The 18032-nt window shown below is 41.0% G+C and overlaps 1 protein-coding gene across 1 annotated transcript in view; it reads left to right on the top strand.

Moving 5' to 3' along the window:
* Nucleotides 1-17780, top strand: part of RFX4 (regulatory factor X4) — a 77764-nt gene extending 59984 nt beyond the window's left edge. The window contains 5 exon segments of the mRNA XM_040439592.1: nucleotides 622-741; nucleotides 1308-1466; nucleotides 12219-12378; nucleotides 15189-15327; nucleotides 17511-17780. Of these exon segments, the coding sequence (XP_040295526.1) occupies nucleotides 622-741; nucleotides 1308-1466; nucleotides 12219-12378; nucleotides 15189-15327; nucleotides 17511-17780 (848 nt within the window).
* The last annotated feature ends 252 nt before the right edge of the window (nucleotides 17781-18032 follow it).

Raw genomic sequence — 18032 nt, 5'->3', positions numbered from 1 at the left:
GATAATCGACATTCACCTGTGAGTAAAAACTTGGTGTCCGATTGGATACTTTATCGAATATTTATATCGGACAATTCTGAATATTTGAAAAGGTGCCTTGCATGGATTTTGCATGTTATATTGCATATAAGAAAGGAATGCCAATACTATTATAAGGAATAGACTGACACTTTTGGCTTGCGATATTTTTGCACATTCAGGACGTATGGTCCCCTTCTTTTTGGACTTTTTTTGAGTTTTTATTGAAGTTTTAGATTTTAGGTATTTTTAGGGACTGATATTGTCTCCGCTGCAGCGATTGTTATTTTAATATTGTATTGTGATGTTGTATTTTAATATATTTTGCCAATTAAATATTGTGTAACAACACTATTACTATTGCTCTATTTCCATGCGAGGGAGTGCCAGGTGACATATGATGTCTGGTTTTCATGTGTTTCTTCAATCATGGTATAACCCCTTTAAAGAGGTTTCCTGACCTTTATGACATGATATCAGACACTTTATGTTTGTCTCCATTGTATGAAGATGATATGTAAAAGATTAATTTACAACTTCCTTCCTTCAATGTACGGAGATGAAATGTAAAAATCTTATGTGTAATTTCTTTCCTTTAACCAGGTTCTTTCCACCTCATTCATTTAATGTTTGATGACTATGTCCTTTATTTGTTGGAGTCATTACACTGCCAGGAGAGAGCCAACGAGCTTATGAGGGCAATGAAAGGAGAAGCTCATAGCGGTAAGTGGGTTGCTCAATGACTACTAAGAGTAGGTTACATAACATTGTAGTGATACATATCAGGCCTAAATATGAATCTGACCTGTAATATTTTAGAGATGTAACTGAGTACACTAATACTTTGGAATCTTATGAACAAAATGGATTACCTACATTGTGGGTATATATATATATATATATATATCTAGTACCACTTATCTCAGAAAAATAACAAAATTGAAGGTTTGATATCCAACCTGCACAGTGTAAATGTCTCCATAGACAACAGACTAGATTGCTGGCCGTTTCCACCAAAAACAGCTGGTTCGGCAATAGAGAACGGGATGCTCCTGTCTGAATTTCAGTGCCTGATTTTTTATTCTCACGGGAGATAAGCCACTGCCAGAGGTTTCTGACAGCAGCTTTCTTCTCTTCCCCCACTGAAAATATATATGGCCAGGTGTGTATTAGTATATAGATACTGTATAGGGGAGCTGGGAGAGATAGGGGTTGGCTGATAACTATTGAAATTATACAAGCACTTTTAGACTGTATGAGTTGATTGAGTTTCACATTTTTTTTCTCAGAGGACACAGAGGAGATTATACTAGCAGAACCTGCAATTTCCACACCATCTCCAATTCCATTCTCACCGAACACATCTTCAACATCCATTGACCTCACGTCAGCAATATCACCTGTGAGCAACCACTCTCCAGAGAGTAGTGCATTGGCAGTAACAACAGGTAGGACACTCATTAAATTTTTGCATTGTGTACCATGCTCTACTTTGGTAGTTTTTCCTAGTTTCATGAAACTAGAGCTGATAGTTTTAAAGAGGGTTGTCTGAGTTTATTAAACGGGTTACCCTCATATATTAGCCAGGCTGCAGTGGAGCTATGAAGAGCATCTCTTTTTAAAGGACTTGGACATCCATGTATGATATAAACATTCAGTCTGTGGAAACTGTGGTGATTGTCCAGCAGGTGAAATGATCTAGTTGCTGGACCGAGCTGCAGAACACCCTGTGATCATCTTATTATCTGGTACTCTAAGAAAAAAGGGATTATGCAAATATATATCTTACATATATAGTTTACAATATTATGTTAATTTTTATAATAGTGTTATTAAGGTATTATTGATATAGTTCTTTTGACTGCATTATGCCAGGAGGAAATGTTGGAAAATAACTCTACATAAGGGCAAGGAAAACATGGAAGACCATTACATGAGATCTATCTGACTGGAATCAGCCATGTAGTTGGTGGGATCATGTTGAAGACTAACACAGATGAGTCCTCTCATGTTGGTTGATAAATACATTGAACTTGGCATCTCCTTCCTTCACATCAAGATATGTTTCACCAATGGAAATAAGAATATTTAACACCCATGCCACCAATATTATTCACAAAATGTGAAGGTTGCTAGCATGATTCCTGAGCCCTGGAGCCTTACGTCCCCAAAGGTAGCTCGGCCCAATATTATAAATTACTCACCATAGTTGGGTGCCTTGTTACACATTTTGTGTTGTGGTCAAAGAACTGCAAGTTACCCCTTGGGACTCACTGTGTCTGTCATCTATAACTATTTAGATACCCTTCATTTGTTATTTTAAGACCCATAAAGAAAAAAGATTTCCATAGGAATGAATGCAAGTGTATGACAAAGGAACCATTATGCAATCAGTCTCATTAAAAATCAATTGGATCCATCAATACAACAGTTCCTTTTTTATAATTATAGACATATACATTTAAATAAAACACTTGTGTGAACATTACCTAAAATCCCACAAAAACAGGTGCGATTCTAGTAAAGTGATGCTGTTTTAACATTTTACAGTCTACTATGTAAACCCCTATTCACCAGTATGAGGCTGCCTTTATTGTCTTGTTACTTTCCCTTGGGCAAAAGGTTTCTGCTTTACATTCCACGGATGTCTGTATTGTTAAGTTGGCTGTTTATAGAGCTGTGATGTATGCCTTTCTGGTCAATGCCCGGCCTACAACTTATGATGGGACATTGTTGCCCATTACAAATGCGCGCAGCTTCTATTCAGCTCATCTATCTTGCTGGCTCCCAATGGAGCCTTTACTTTACGGCCTAAAACACTGAGCCATTCTCACACTTGGGAGCTATTTGTTTGGGTACTCTCAGAAAGTTTACCCTCCAGTAAAATGTTTAAGGACTCAGAAGTGGTGACCTACAGTGCAAACATTATAAAATACAAAAAAAAAAAAAACTCTGCATAGAGGCAGGCCTGACCTGAAAGAACCAAGTTTAACCTTTTCAATCTACGATCTGTATTTAAGCACCTTAATAGATTTTCAAAAGGACTAAAGTCTACATTGTGTGAGTTTAAAGGAAAATCACGTCGACATATAAAAATAGCATACATACAGTATACAGTATATAACAATGACTCAATATTAATCATATAATATACTAATATATAATATAATAATTAAAAACTACAAATTTAAGAATTAGGATGTGAAATATCAACAAGATTAGAATATACTTGTAAAGGAATTAAGAGCATATATATTTTTGGGGTCGGGGGAAATAATATTTAAAAAAAACACCCTCCCCCCCAAAAACTGTAGAAATTTACATGAGGTTTGAGCCCTAAAGAAATTCTTGTAGGGCAACTCTGCCCATATGATGTTTCTTAAAATTCTTGTATTTGACAATTTAGACAGCACTCCAATATTGATTAAATGCTTTTTATTAGCCGGACATAGTGGTCCTTTTTAGAACTGAGGCAACGTTTCGGGCAAAAGGCATGCCCTTCATCAGGCTGGTTACGTACTCATGGGGGTGAATGGCCGGCATGAAAATTCTGGATTTATTTATGCAAAAAGAAGGTATACTTTGAAGATAGACACCCTGACGATAGATACCCCACAGGTCTAGCTCCTGGAATCTCTGACAATCAGCTGTTAGCACTAGAGGAAGGTGCTGTGCCAGGGAAATATACTCATTACATGCCTTTCATTCAAACGAATGGTCAAACACATGATATATGAGCAAACTGGGTCCACCAAAGTGGAAGCTGCTCTTAATTAGTGGTTCTCCACTCTTGTTCATAAAGGGAGGTCTCTAGCAGGTACTCCCCTCTATGACATACACTGGACATGCCTTAAAGGGAATGTGTTCTCAGAAAGTGACCTATTGTTTAAAATCACGTTTTCATGCTAAACATATTTTTTTTAGAATTTTGGGTGATTTTATTTTAAATTTTTCCATGTTACTACCTATATTCAATTAAAAATCTTAAAATTGTGCAGTTTTCACACTGGTCACTAGGACAACAATATATCAATATTTCCTGTCTTTTGAGAGCAGCTACATGGGCCACAGACACAATGGAAAGGAGCTGACCTCATTGACTTGTATGGTAGAGATTTCTAGGCATACAGAAAGTCTCGACATATTTTAGGCCTAGAGGTTAGCAAGACGTAAAATAAAATAAAAAAAATCGACAAGAATGAAAAAAATAATATATAAAAATGTGATTTAAAAAAATAAGTCATTTTCTAATGGCACACCTCTTATAATAGTGTTTATGGCACATCCACTCAGAGGGGTTTCTCACACCTAAACCCCATTCCACCTGATGCTGATTGCTGTGAATGGTGAGGTGACATGGATGTGCAACTTTTTCTATTCACTTCTATGGAAGTTCTGAAAACAGCAGACCATGAGACATAAGAGAACCCCCCCCCCCTTCAGGAGATATGTATGGGTCTCAGTGGTGGGGCCTACAACTATCAAACATTTATGGCCTTTAAATGGGCATGTTGGTAAGGGTATTCCCTAAGACAATCCATTTAAAGGGTAACTAAACTTTTATAAAACTTTTGACGTGTCATATCAACTCTGAGCAGAGCATGTGGTCTCCAGACCCTGTATACTTTCTTTGAATGTGTTCACAGCACGCTCTGTTGTCAGGGAAGAGCCAAGCAAAGCTGATGAAAGCCAAAAGGACTGTGCTCAGATGAACACTAATGCCCCTTCGTTTTAGTGATCAAAACTTCTGACATGTCACAAGAAGTTTCAGTGCACTTTAAACCAGGGGTACACGACCATTTTTGCTCTTAGGGCCACATTGTCTCATCGTTCTATTTCAAGTGGCCACAAAAAATGTTGATAAATGCTTGTTTGCATTGGCCTATTACACAGGCTGATGCAAAGTCAATGGGGAAGGAATGATCGCTTCCATAGTGATTCCTCCCTCATTTAGTTCTATTACACTTGTTTCCAATAATTGGCTGAATATCATGCAGTGTAATAGGGGCTGAAGTGGTGACATTTCCTTCCCTGCTATGCTGCCTCCCATTCAGAAATGAATGGCTTCCTTCACTGCAGAGGACGGTGATCATTGGTTATTACCGCTGCATTTATAGGTTATATCTGTGTGACAGGCACCATGCAATAACCAATATGCACTTTCCCTTCCTAGCAGGTAAAGTACTCATCTTTGATCACCAGGTCTAAAAAGGCTTTTTTTTAGCGCACATGATGGTTTAACGGTTGTAACTTTTTATTTGTTACGTGATTGGGGTCTCTAGCGAGTACTCACCTCTATGACATCACATCACATAGGACTTTTTTATGTTTTTTTTTAAATTTATTTGGGGAAAACTGCAAACATTTTTAAAAAGTCATTCTTTTGAAACTATAGCTCCTTATTATTTAATCATGCAAATTGACACCAAAATAAATTATTAAAATAAGTTCCCTATTTTGTCTCAGTCGTTTAGATATATAATGCGTATAGTTTCGTGTGAACTGGCCAACTTTGGCGACAGTTTCGGTTGGTGTTTTCTACTTATTTTTAAACGTATTTATTTATTACGTCCCCTAAGAGGTGATAATAGTGACAATGTCTGTTGGCGTGAGCAGTTTTATTTTATTTGTAATTTATTATATTTTTTAACTTTTATTTTTGGCACATAATACGTCTGCTAAGAGGTGATAATGACATCTATTTCGGTTGGCGTGTGCGTTTTTATTTTTTATTATTTTAATTGTATTTATTATATTTTTTTATATTTATCTTTGACACATAACATGTCCCCCAAGTGGTGATAATAGCGACTTTCTGTGGGCGTGTGTTTTAATTTATTTTATTTTATTTGTATTTATATATTTTTTTTACTTATTTTTACAAAGACCTCTGGAGACAATAACGTTTTTTGTTGTATTTTCCACTCCACATCCAAATGAGCCCCAGTTACAGGTAATAACAGCCACCTGTGGGGGCATTGTACACAGGCAGAGATGATCAGGGTCTGCTAAGACCCTGCAGCTCTGCTCTGCCCCCGAGACACTTGGCGATCATGTGATCACTGGATCCAACAGAGGCAGTGGAACATCTGCTTCCTCAATTCACTGCATAGCACTCATGGATTGCTATGAACAGAAGAAAGAAGAAGGTAAGAAGTGGTAATAAACCATTTCTGTCTTTCCTGCAGGGTCGCTGATTATCACTGATAACTGGGAACCCAACCTGCTCCTACTAGATAGCAGGAGCTTTAATCCAGCGGCATGTAGCTTTGAGGTCAGAAACACAGGTGATCGCAGAGGCAGACGATCAGCTGTGTTTCTGTGCAGCAAGACAGAGGTTGTGCTCCACAGATTGAAACACACCTAGTAGTCATTTTAAATTTTTCAATATTAATTGCTTTCTTAGTTAAAGGGGTTCTGCACTTTCATTTAACTGATGATCTATCCTCTGGACACCCGGGACCCCCGCCGATCAGCTGTTTGAGATCACTTGAGATCACTTGAATGGAGCTTAGCCCCGCCAACGCTAGTTGATACTAGTCGTGACGTCAGTGGGCCGGCGGTAAACAGTGAGAAGGCCGCGGCACTGCTGGAGCGCCGCTGCCTTCTCAAACAGCTGATCGGCGGGGGTCCCGGGTGTCGGACCCCCGCCGATCAGAAGCTGATGATCTATTCAGAGGATAGATCATCAGTTAAATGAAAGTGCAGAACCCCTTTAACTTCTGATGAAAATGGTGTATACCCGAAATCACTGGAAGTTGATACACCATGTACAGTAGAAGACCTAGTGGGTAGATAAAGATAACCAGATCAAACCAATTTATTTATTGAGGAAAATGATACAATATCACAGGGCTGGCCAACCTGAGGCTCTCCAGCTGTTGCAAAACTACAACTCCCAGCATGCTCAGACTCCCTACAGCTATTAGCCTACAGCAGGGCATGGTGGGAGTTGTAGTTTTACAACAGCTGGAGAGCCACAGGTTGGCCATGACTGCAATATCACATGTCTATGAGTGGCAAAAGTATGTGAACCTTTAGGACTAGCAGATAATATGAAGATGAAATTAGATTCAGAAGTTTTCAATCAATGGGATGACAATCAGGTGTGAGTGGACCAGACTAGGGCTTAAAATAAGCAGGCCCCTCAGAGGCTATACGTGGCCACATCGCATTATTATACTATGAAGCTATCTTGATATAACTTCTAACACACTGAACACATACAACACTTGACGCACAGGACTCATGCTGCATACACCACTGACACACTGGACACATGCTGCATATGCCACTGACACACAGGACTCATGCTGCATATGCCACTGACACACTAGACTCATGCGGCATACACCACTGACACACTGGACACATGCTGCATATGCCACTGACACACAGGACTCATGCTGCATATGCCACTGACACACTGGACTCATGCGGCATACACCACTGACACACTAGACACATGCTGCACATGCCTCTGACACACTGGACACATGCTGCATATGCACTGACACACAGGACTCATGCTGCATATGCCACTGACACACTAGACACATGCTGCATATGCCACTGACACACTGGACTCATGCTGCATATGCCACTGACACACTGGACACATGCGGCATACACCACTGACACACTAGACACCTGCTGCACACGCCTCTGAAACACTGGACACATGCTGCATACAAGACTTGACACACTGGACACCTGCTGCATACACCACTAACACACTGGACACATTCTGCACACACCACTAACACACTGGACACAGCTACACACCACTGACATGCTGGACACATTCTGCACACACCACTAACACACTGGACACAGCTACACACCACTGACATGCTGGACACATTCTGCACACACCACTAACACACTGGACACAGCTACACACCACTGACATGCTGGACACATGCTGCTGATGGAGGGACATGTGACCAGGCAGATCACCTTCATGTGAGGTCCCCTCCGTTCAGACAAACTGCACCTGCACTAAACGACAAACAGAACAAGTGCAGATGGCAGGTGCAGTGTGTGTGTGTGTGAACGGAGGGGACCTCACATGGAGGTGATCTGCCTGGTCACAAGTCCCTCCATCAGCAGCCATTTTATGGACAAGACCTCTGTGTGGACAGCACAAAAGACTTTGTGTACCCTATGAAGTGTAGAAATATTAGCATCATATAATCATCTTATATACACATTGGTCAACAATAACCAGAAAGTGGCCAACCCCTTTAACTCTCAACTCTCTAACCTTCCAGGTCCTGCTATGTAAATAATCCCCTCCAACTGCCCCACCCCACATCAGCATGTATAAACCTGCCTGTGCATTGGTCCCCGAATAGCATACCTTGCAGGGACTGATTGATGAATCTCAGCCAACCAGTGCTAGTCAGGGAGAAGGTGAGTTTTTTTTCTCCCTGGCTGTGACGCTCTGTGCTGCGCGGAGAAGAAACGCCCACAGAGCAAAGCTGATGTCTCCTCCCTGGTGTTCTGATGCTGTTACTTAGCATACAGCGTGCAAGAATGTAACGGGAGCCACAGCAGCGCAACGGAGCGGCGCCCAGAAATAATAGTAAGTGCAGGGACATCCCCCATGTATGCCCTACATGTCCTGTTACTTAGTTAATAAAGTATGGATCCATGAAAGGTCCTCCAGCCTTGGGCCCCCCAGGAGCAACTGGGCCCGGGGCAGCTGCCCCTTTTGCCCCGCGTTAAAGACGGCCCTGTAGATAGATAGATTAGATAGATAGATAGATAGACAGTAGAATCATATCCTTTGCAAAGGTATATTAATGCAAATACTACTTTTCATTACTTTTTCTACTTTTTTGTAGTTATAAACTTTGGCTTATCATACTGTGATTAGATAGTGACCATCGTTCCCCCCTCCCAGTTTCCATTAGAAATCTGTCATGCGCACCGATGTCACTGACTGTTCTGGTTGGCTGTATATACATAAGCCTTTAAAGGAATGCAAATGATAGCTCTCATTGCCTCTATTGTTTGAGGAATTTGACATTTTTCACCAACTCATTTACATAAGTAAATACTAATGAGCTAACTAGCTGGGTGGTCCGCACAGCAAAATCCTTCCTGTAAGGGCAGAAAATGTGGTCTTCACTTCATAATGGCCTGATTCTACAAAGTCAAATACACACAGGGCTGTCCAAGTAGCTCAAAAATCATAAGATTCAAAATATATATGAAGCAATAAAAAAAAAAAAAAATGTATTAAATTTTAAAAGCAGACATCTTGGAACCAAGTCAATATTTTCATATGTCAAAGGGTGCATGTGAGATATGTATATAGAGAATTTGATGAGTAATCCAAACTTGTGCTTATATGTGACATACCTTTATTCCTGCCAAACTTATTAAAATTTTTCTCTTTGTTACAGACACAGATATGGCTGCTAAGGGTACTTTCACACTAGCGGCAGGACGGATCCGACAGGCGGTTCACACTGTCAGATCCGTCCTGCCGCTATTTCGCCGTGCCGCTGGACTGCCGCTCTGTCCCCTTTGACAATAATGGGGATGGGGCGGAGCTCCGGCGCAGCGCGGCAGTGCGCAGTGAGAGGCCGCCGGACTAAAAAGTCGGAGATGCAGTACTTTTAGTCCGGCGGCCTCTCGCCGTGCACTGCCGTGCTGCGCCGGAGCTCCGCCCCATCCCCATTATTGTCAATGTGGACGGAGCGGCAGTCCGGTGGCACGGCGAAATAGCGGCAGGACGGATCCGACAGGGTGAACAGCCTGTCGGATCTGTCCTGCCGCTAGTGTGAAAGTAGGCTAAAATAACATGTTTGGAGACGACAGAGATTGTGCTTATCTCTGGGGAGCACAGTACCTGAGTCATTGCTGCGGATTTCAATGCTTGGAACCCTAAAAGAACACCCATCCGCCATGGCATAGTTGGAAAATTGCCAAATTTTTGGCAAATAGGTTCTGTGTCGGACCCACCAAAAAGTGGATGTAGCAAAGCTGGCACAGACAAAGCAACTCTCTGCTTCATCATTACAGGCAACTCTCTCTGCATCCTATGGAAGCCGAGACAGCTGCCTGAAAGCGGGATATACCTCACCCGTTCCGGGACCACGGGATAGCCACTGAAATCCGGGACTGTCCCGCCGGATCTGGGTCGGTTGGGAGGTATGTTGTAGCACCTTTGGGAAAAGAAAATGGTGGCTCTCTCACTTTTCTACTTCTGGAAAGGTGCACTACCCCTCAGCACTCCCAAATGCTGGTAAATGGAGATAGATATAAAGTTTGGATAGGGGGTCACTCAATATTAGGCAAACACACAGTAAATAGGTATCCACATATATTTTATAGGCTTAAAAAATAAACACACTACAATATTACATATAAAACATCTCATAAAAACAATTAAAAATATACCGCAAATAGTCAAATGCACTGAAAATCTGAGATTGATTAGTGCTAATACGTCCCTGGGAGGGGCTATTTTTCAATAGCACTAGCACCCTTGGAATGGCTGTATGGCCGTAGCTGTTAAATGCTAACTCCAAGCATCATAGTCCTGAGACTGTTATGGTTGTAAGTTCCACATTAATTGAGGAGTTGTTAGTATATCCACATTGCAGCACTACTTAGATTTGTAATTATGCAGGGTACTTTACCGCTCCTATGATCGGTCCGCTTGTACACCAAGGTTTTCAAGTGTAATGCTCTGTTGTGAGCTGCAAGGACCTTTAGGCAAAGTCTATATATGAAGTTCCCCACGCTCCTGGATATGTAGTAGCGGTGCTGCTTGATATCACCGCTCTGACCTTCCAAGACCTGTGTGGTGTCCCATGTGGTTTGCTGGACAGGTCAGGTGAGCTGTAATTCCAGGCGGGGTTTTCAAATCTCTTTGGTGCAGATAGTTTAAAGCTTTCAATCCAAGTGTAGATACACGATTGTAGATAATTCTTCTTAGCAGTCCCTCACTGTCATACCAAACGCGTTTGGGGGTGAAGAGACCCCTTCCTCAGTGGTTTCACTGATGTGGATACCAATTTACTGTGTGTTTGCCTAATATTGAGTGACCCCCTATCCAAACTTTATATCTATGTTGTAGCACCTGTTGTCTGTCACAGGGGAGCGGGATAAGTTGAACCACCATCGGGCAGATACGGGTTACACACAAATGGCATACAAGATTCAGTTGCTGCATCATCTCAATAAGGACGAATGGGTGTCAGAGCAATTGCAAGGGGACCCATATTTGGCAGGTCCAACACAGAACCTGTTTGGTGAAATTTGGCAAGCAATTTGCCAACTGTGCCATGGAGAATGGGTGGTCTGTTAGGGTGCCGGGTTCCTCGTACAGATACATATGTCACATGCACTCCATACCATTTGAAAATATCAACTTGGTTTCAAGGTGGCAGCTTTCAAAATGGCCACCATGTTGGACACTGCCCCTCACAGATTTGCCCACTTCCCCTTAGCAACATGCCACACACAGACTGTTTTCCATTTATTCAGGTGTCTCCATACTTTTGGACCACCCTGTATTATAGATCCATACATGTTTATATGCATGGACGCTAAAAGGGAACCATTCTTACCTAACCACATTTGTGCAACCAGATATCATGCATTATTGGGTCTAATGTGTACTTCACTTCATGTTATGCCAATATGGTGATCACAAACAATTCAACATATGACTTATAATTTGATGTTAATTATAAATGACATGCAATTTTTTCCCCATTGGGTTATAACAAAATTGCATTTGATATGTGATTGAAGTGTTTTATGATATTGAATTTTTTTTTATATATTCTTTTGCCCTGAATTTGAATTTAATATTCACAGGCAATATACACATATATATTGCATGCACTTTTGAAGTACAAGATTGTATCGCAACATGCTGCATGAGATAACTCACTGTACACCCTGGATTTATAAGTTCACCTCCATGGCCATCATGCAATACTACTTTTCTCTGCAGCAGACTGGTACGAAAGGAAGAGGGTACAGGGGGTGAGGAGGCAGTTAAATGAACTGTCCGCCCAACAAAATATGCTGCACTCCAGAGTGGAGGGACGAATTCTAAAACCGTATGTTTGGGCAACAAAACAGTTTGTCCTGTCCCTAGTCAGAAATCTAGTTTCTGGAAGAAGATCCACCCAAAATGGTTAAGATTCATAATATGGTACTAATTTTTACAGGTGCAATGCAGTCATACACATGGTCACTGACCTATACTGTCACCACAGCTGCCAATGGACCAGGAGAGAATACACAGTCGTTACCCTGTATGAGAAGTCCACACATGCCTACAACTGTCACACACAGAATACCTGTCTATCCACACCGAGAGGAACATGGGTAAGTAGAATCTGAAAAAAAAAAAGGCTACCAATAGTAGTGGTGGGGAGGAACGTCTATCACTTTATGCAGATGATATGTTGTATATATTAAAGATTTGGCACAATCTGTAACTTCCATTATGAGCACTATCTCCAAGTTTGGGAAGAGATCTGGTCACTGAATAAACTGAGACAAAGGTCCTTCTTCCCCTAGACCGATTCCTCCTCTTATTCAACTGGGGCATACTTGTTGTCCAGAGCCTCAAATATCTCAAGGCATTAGTGTTTCTTCATAGGCCTCTTGACTACTCCTGATAATGTTCATCTACTTCCCAGATAACTTTCATTGCCCCAATCACTATATCAAATCAGAGAAATGAATTGTGCACATAGGGTGCCAGTATACATTGATTGCTGCTACCTTGTTTTTGTGCACCTAAGGTGCTTGTGCATATCAGCTCTTGCCACCTTCTAGTGTCCGACACTGATTGTATAAGTGTAGACACAGCTGTCTTTGTTTCCAAAGAGCCCCCCCGAGTGTGGGACTGTGGAAAATTGTATTTTGCACTCAACCTCTAGTATATTTTGAGGGATATATTTTATATTGTATCAAAAGTAAAAGTCTTAATTAATCCAGATCACTATTCACTACTCCTTTCTTACCAATCACTATATCCACTCCTTAAAGGGTTTCTGTCACCCCACAAAACTCTTTTTCCGATTCTTTAGAAAACGAAGTTTTATAATATGTAAATCAGGGCTCTACCAGCAAGTAGGGCGTCTACTTGCTGGTAGCCGCAGCAGAAAACCGCCCCCTCGCCGCGTTGATTGACAGGGCCAGCCGTGATCTCCTCCTCCGGCCGGCCCTGTCAGTATTTCAAAAATCGCGCGCCTCTGGTCATTCGGCGCAGGCGCTCTGAGATGAGGAGGCTCGTCTCCTCAGCACTCCCTCAGTGCGCCTGCGCCGATGACGTCTTCTCTTTCGGTGATGTCATCGGCGCAGGCGCACTGAGGGAGTGCTGAGGAGACGAGCCTCCTCATCTCAGAGCGCCTGCGCCGAATGACCAGAGGCGCGCGATTTTTGAAATACTGACAGGGCCGGCCGGAGGAGGAGATCACGGCTGGCCTTGTCAATCAACACAGCGAGGGGGCGGTTTTCTGCTGCGGCTACCAGCAAGTAGACGCCCTACTTGCTGGTAGAGCCCTGATTTACATATTATAAAACTTCGTTTTCTAAAGAATCGGCCGCATGAAAGTAAGTAAGACTATTATATTCTCCTATATCGCGCTATAAGGAATAAACTATCCAAAAAAAAAAAAAAAGAGTTTTGTGGGGTGACAGAAACCCTTTAATTCTTCTATCTGGATTCCTCAAATCCCTGGATCTACAGTACTTTATAGCAGCACAGCTACATCATGTTAAGAGTTGGGGTTAGTTGGATAAGCTGAGTTCCTCAGGGAAATGGACAGGTCTGGTTACTGGGCGTCAGACGCCATTTGCTGTTATGGAGGCAGGTTAGACTGGGAATCTGGAGTTCCTACTGTCTGTCTAATGGTTAAAACTTGGACCAAATTTTAAGATTTGATGTAAATCAATGGGTACATGTCTGTAACTCCCTTGTGGTGGAATCCTAAACTACTAGAAATATTTCGATTGGATGGGTTCTATTCTCTATGGGAAGGAAAGGGTATTATATTTCTAGAGTAGGTATCTAATGTTTGATCAGCTCAAAGAGGAATTTGGTCTGCCAGAGTCGTTATTTTTCCAGTTTTTTCAAACATGCCTTCAATGCACAGTTTAGGGGCGGCTCTGTAGTATTTACCTCCAATTGATTTAGATCACTACTAAAAAAGGCAGGAGTAAGGGGTTCATTTCTTTAATCTGTAAATATCTGTATGGGAATCAAACATACATGGGAATGTGATGTGAGCCCAGTTTCAGATAAGCAGTGGTCATAAGTGCTTGCCTTAAAGGGGTTGTCCACCTTTTATTAAGTGATGGCCTATCTTCAAGGATAGCCCATCACTATCTGATTGGCTAGGGTCTGACACCTCTGCCAATCAGCTAGTGATGGTCAATTCTGGGGATAGTCCATTACTTGAATTATTCCTTAACTTAATTCCTTTAAGTTAACATTGTGCAAGGCCTAGAGGCTTTTGCAGCTATTTCTGGTGCATAGAGTATATAAGAATTTGCTTTTTCTACATATTTATATCAGGTAAGTAAGACCCTTGCTCATCATTGGATACAGTCTAGTCCGCCCACTAGGAAGGAATTTATTTAGTAGGATGAATAGTATTATTAGGCTGGAGAGAGGGTATTTAAAAAGAAAATGTATCGTTAGGTATCAGTCTATGTTGTGCAAGCGGATACATTTGCCAACTCAGGCTTTTCTTGATATTAGACTCTTTGAGGGGCATTTATCAATGTTTTTATGCCACTATTGCAACGTTTTGAGCTTCTTGATGATGTAGAAAAGGTAGGGGCTTAGCACAGCCCGCGGGATTTACTATAAATTACACCAGAAACTGGTGTAAGTTATATCTCAAGTCTGCGCCAGCTCCTAGCTGGCGTAGATTTGGACTTCTGGTGCACAGAGTGCCAGAGATGCGCCTGATTTATTTAGATGCATCTTGCTCCTGCACAGGGAGATCAAGACTAGCGTGTGGGAATGCCATGACATATTTTCTGATGGGATGTAATGTTGGACTATGCACGCTTTATATTGTATGGTAAGGGTTTTAGTGTATGGTTTTAAAAAAAATCGTTTAATAAAATTATCTGATTGCCCCATAATTTTGCATAAATTACAATCTATTTTTTTTCAGCTACACAGGTAGTTATAATTATGGAACCTACAGCAACCAGAATCCAATTCCAATTGCATCACAATATACATCTTTGCCACATGAATCTGGGATTACCACACCACTTCATTATACGGCGTATCACAGAAGCTCGTCTCAGGTTGGTACCTGTTCAATCATTTGAAGTAGTATGCATACTAAGCTTGATGACATACCTTTAGGAGGACCACCCTATTAAGTTGGTGCACATCAAACCCACTCCCCTGTGGGCTGTGGAGACACTACAGCAATCTTTGTATAGACAGTGCAGCTGCAATGAATGTGAGTTAATAGAGAAATGTATAGAAAATGTCAATAGATTAACACCTTCTCCTGTACGAGATGAAGTCCCTTCCCCAGAAACCAGGGAGTGACTGGAAAGCTGTGTGTATAGTGCTGCTATCCTGCCTTATCTGGGTCACTAACAGTATAATAGAGATGTGATTTGCCATTAATCCACTCCCAATTCTAATGAGATGACTCTACTGATCCTATTCCAGTTTACATAGAAAAACTCTAAAGTAAGCTACAGAAAACTAGAAACATCAGCCTACTGTATGTGCCCCAAAATATTTTTTTTTTAATGGAAAGCCACTCCAGCAGTACAGTAGAGATGTGTTTTGTCATTAAATCCCCCCTAATGATGAGATGACTCTGCTGATTCTACCCCAGTCTACTTTACAATTTTGTATGTAATCTACAGAAAACGGGAAACATTAGCCTGTTAAGTGTGCTCTAAAATACATTTTTAATGTTAAGCCACTATATAATTCTTTAATCATACATTGCCGATGAACTCTATAAGCCTATTGACATTTGCCCCCAACTTTTACTAACGGGTTAATATTCTTTGCTAGCTTAGAGCTTGTTGCACCAGAAAAATGGTAATTTCCTGTCAAGAATAGCACAACAAGTATCGCCTTTATTATCAACGAAGATCACTAGGAACACAGAGCCCAAATATCCTTCATTAAACCGGATGCTCAGTGTGAGAGGTGACAGAGGCAGCAACATGCCAACATCTGTGCAGATGGCATGGCTTGTAAAGACTGAATAGAGAGTTCACTGGAGAGTTGGTCAGACGCATGCCAGCAACACGGTCTTAAAACATTGTCTTTCAATGGTCTCTTCACGAAAGCTAGAGGAAAAGAAAAGTAATGAGTCATTTTCAATTAGCTGACCCATGATGACAAAAATTTCCATCTTCCCGTCATAATAGCATTTATTATACAGCACAAGTTACTTACAGTCTGTATTATTTTTAGAATATACTTTTTGTCCTTTAAACTTCTGACATTCACAGCTGTGACTGAGAAGCTGGAGAAATAAAACATCTCTGTGCTGTTGTCTACTTTTCACAATCCTCTAACTTGTAGATAAGTAGGAAAACTGTCGAACCCAAGACAAGTGACATATTCACAATGGTTACAGCTTATGTAAAGGTTGTGGAGTCTGGATCTGGTTTGTAAAGTGTGTAGCCTTAAATATATAAAGAAAAATGTGAATAAAACATGTATATATAAATGTTATAGTTTTTTACAAAATATAATTGCTACTATAATGACCTATAAGCTGAACTGTAATAGCTAGAGGGCAAATAGAATATAGTGAAGCCCAGTAAGAGCCAAGCGTTTCATATGAGACAAGACGATATGAATCCATGCTTCATAAACAGGGACTGTTTATAGCATCAAGTTTTATAAAAATATGTGTTAACATTTGGTCTTATTTTGGCCAACCCTTAAATGTATGTGTTTTTTAACCAATAGACAGAGGTACCCAATTGGAACCCTACTGTGTTTGCTTAGGCCTAGAACCTGGTCAAAGGGAGCAGTGGGCAGCTGTCATGGTTATACACTGTGCCTCTCAAACTAATTGTGTGGGCTCCCAGTAGTGAGACTGTGCCAACTCAGCTTGTTGGAGGTGATGCATGGCAAGGCGATCACGTTTATCTTATGGTCCTGAATTCTCATAGATCCAGAATATCTTAACATAGTCCCAAACCTAGAATTTTTAGGAACCAAATGCCAGTTTTTTGGGTGCCATTTATAATGAAATGTTCCCAAATTAGATACAACTTATGGTTTTTGACCAATTGTTTGATTGTCAAGACATACATTGTAAAGGCTGATCTACACTGCCGCAGATTGGCCAAACAAGGATACATTGTACAACTAGATTATCAGAATTTCATGTACATGTAGCCAAATACATGTACATGAATCATCAAGCCAATGGTATTCCAATTAGAGTCATTTTTAATGCTACATAAAATAATTATTCTTTTATTTTATTTTTTTGCAGTATCCATTCAACAGCCAGACACGGATGGAACCTTGCCTCATGACCAGTACTCCAAGACTCCATCCAAGCCAGGTCGCACCACGGTGGCAAGAAGTGGCATCCAGCAACTCTTGTTATACTAATCCAACCATGCACTCTGCCAGATATGGAAGCTCTACTGACATGTACACATCGCTGTCTACAAGACGTAACTCTGACTATGAACACATGCAGCATTTCCCCGGCTTTGCCTATATAAATGGAGAAGCTAGCACAGGGTGGGCTAAATGAAGACTGTGGCTTGGGAATATTTGGAACCAGTAAAACTTTTTCCTGAGATTCTGTGGAAGGGATTCATACATTGGGCACATCTTTTTAAAACAATGGACAAAAAAAACATTCTTGTAGCAAAAGAGAATTTATTGATACTGTAGAGCACTATGTGGTGCCAATTGGTGCCTTTTATATGTTAATAATTTCCATTGATTTCACCATGTGTGGTCCCAGTTCCAGACAGTAATTGATTTCTATTCTAACACTGTC

Source organism: Bufo bufo, chromosome 1 (assembly GCF_905171765.1).
Source record: "Bufo bufo chromosome 1, aBufBuf1.1, whole genome shotgun sequence".
NCBI lineage: Eukaryota > Metazoa > Chordata > Amphibia > Anura > Bufonidae > Bufo > Bufo bufo.
The sequence above is the reverse complement of the archived record's forward strand: the minus strand, read 5'-3'. Positions and strand labels throughout refer to the sequence as shown.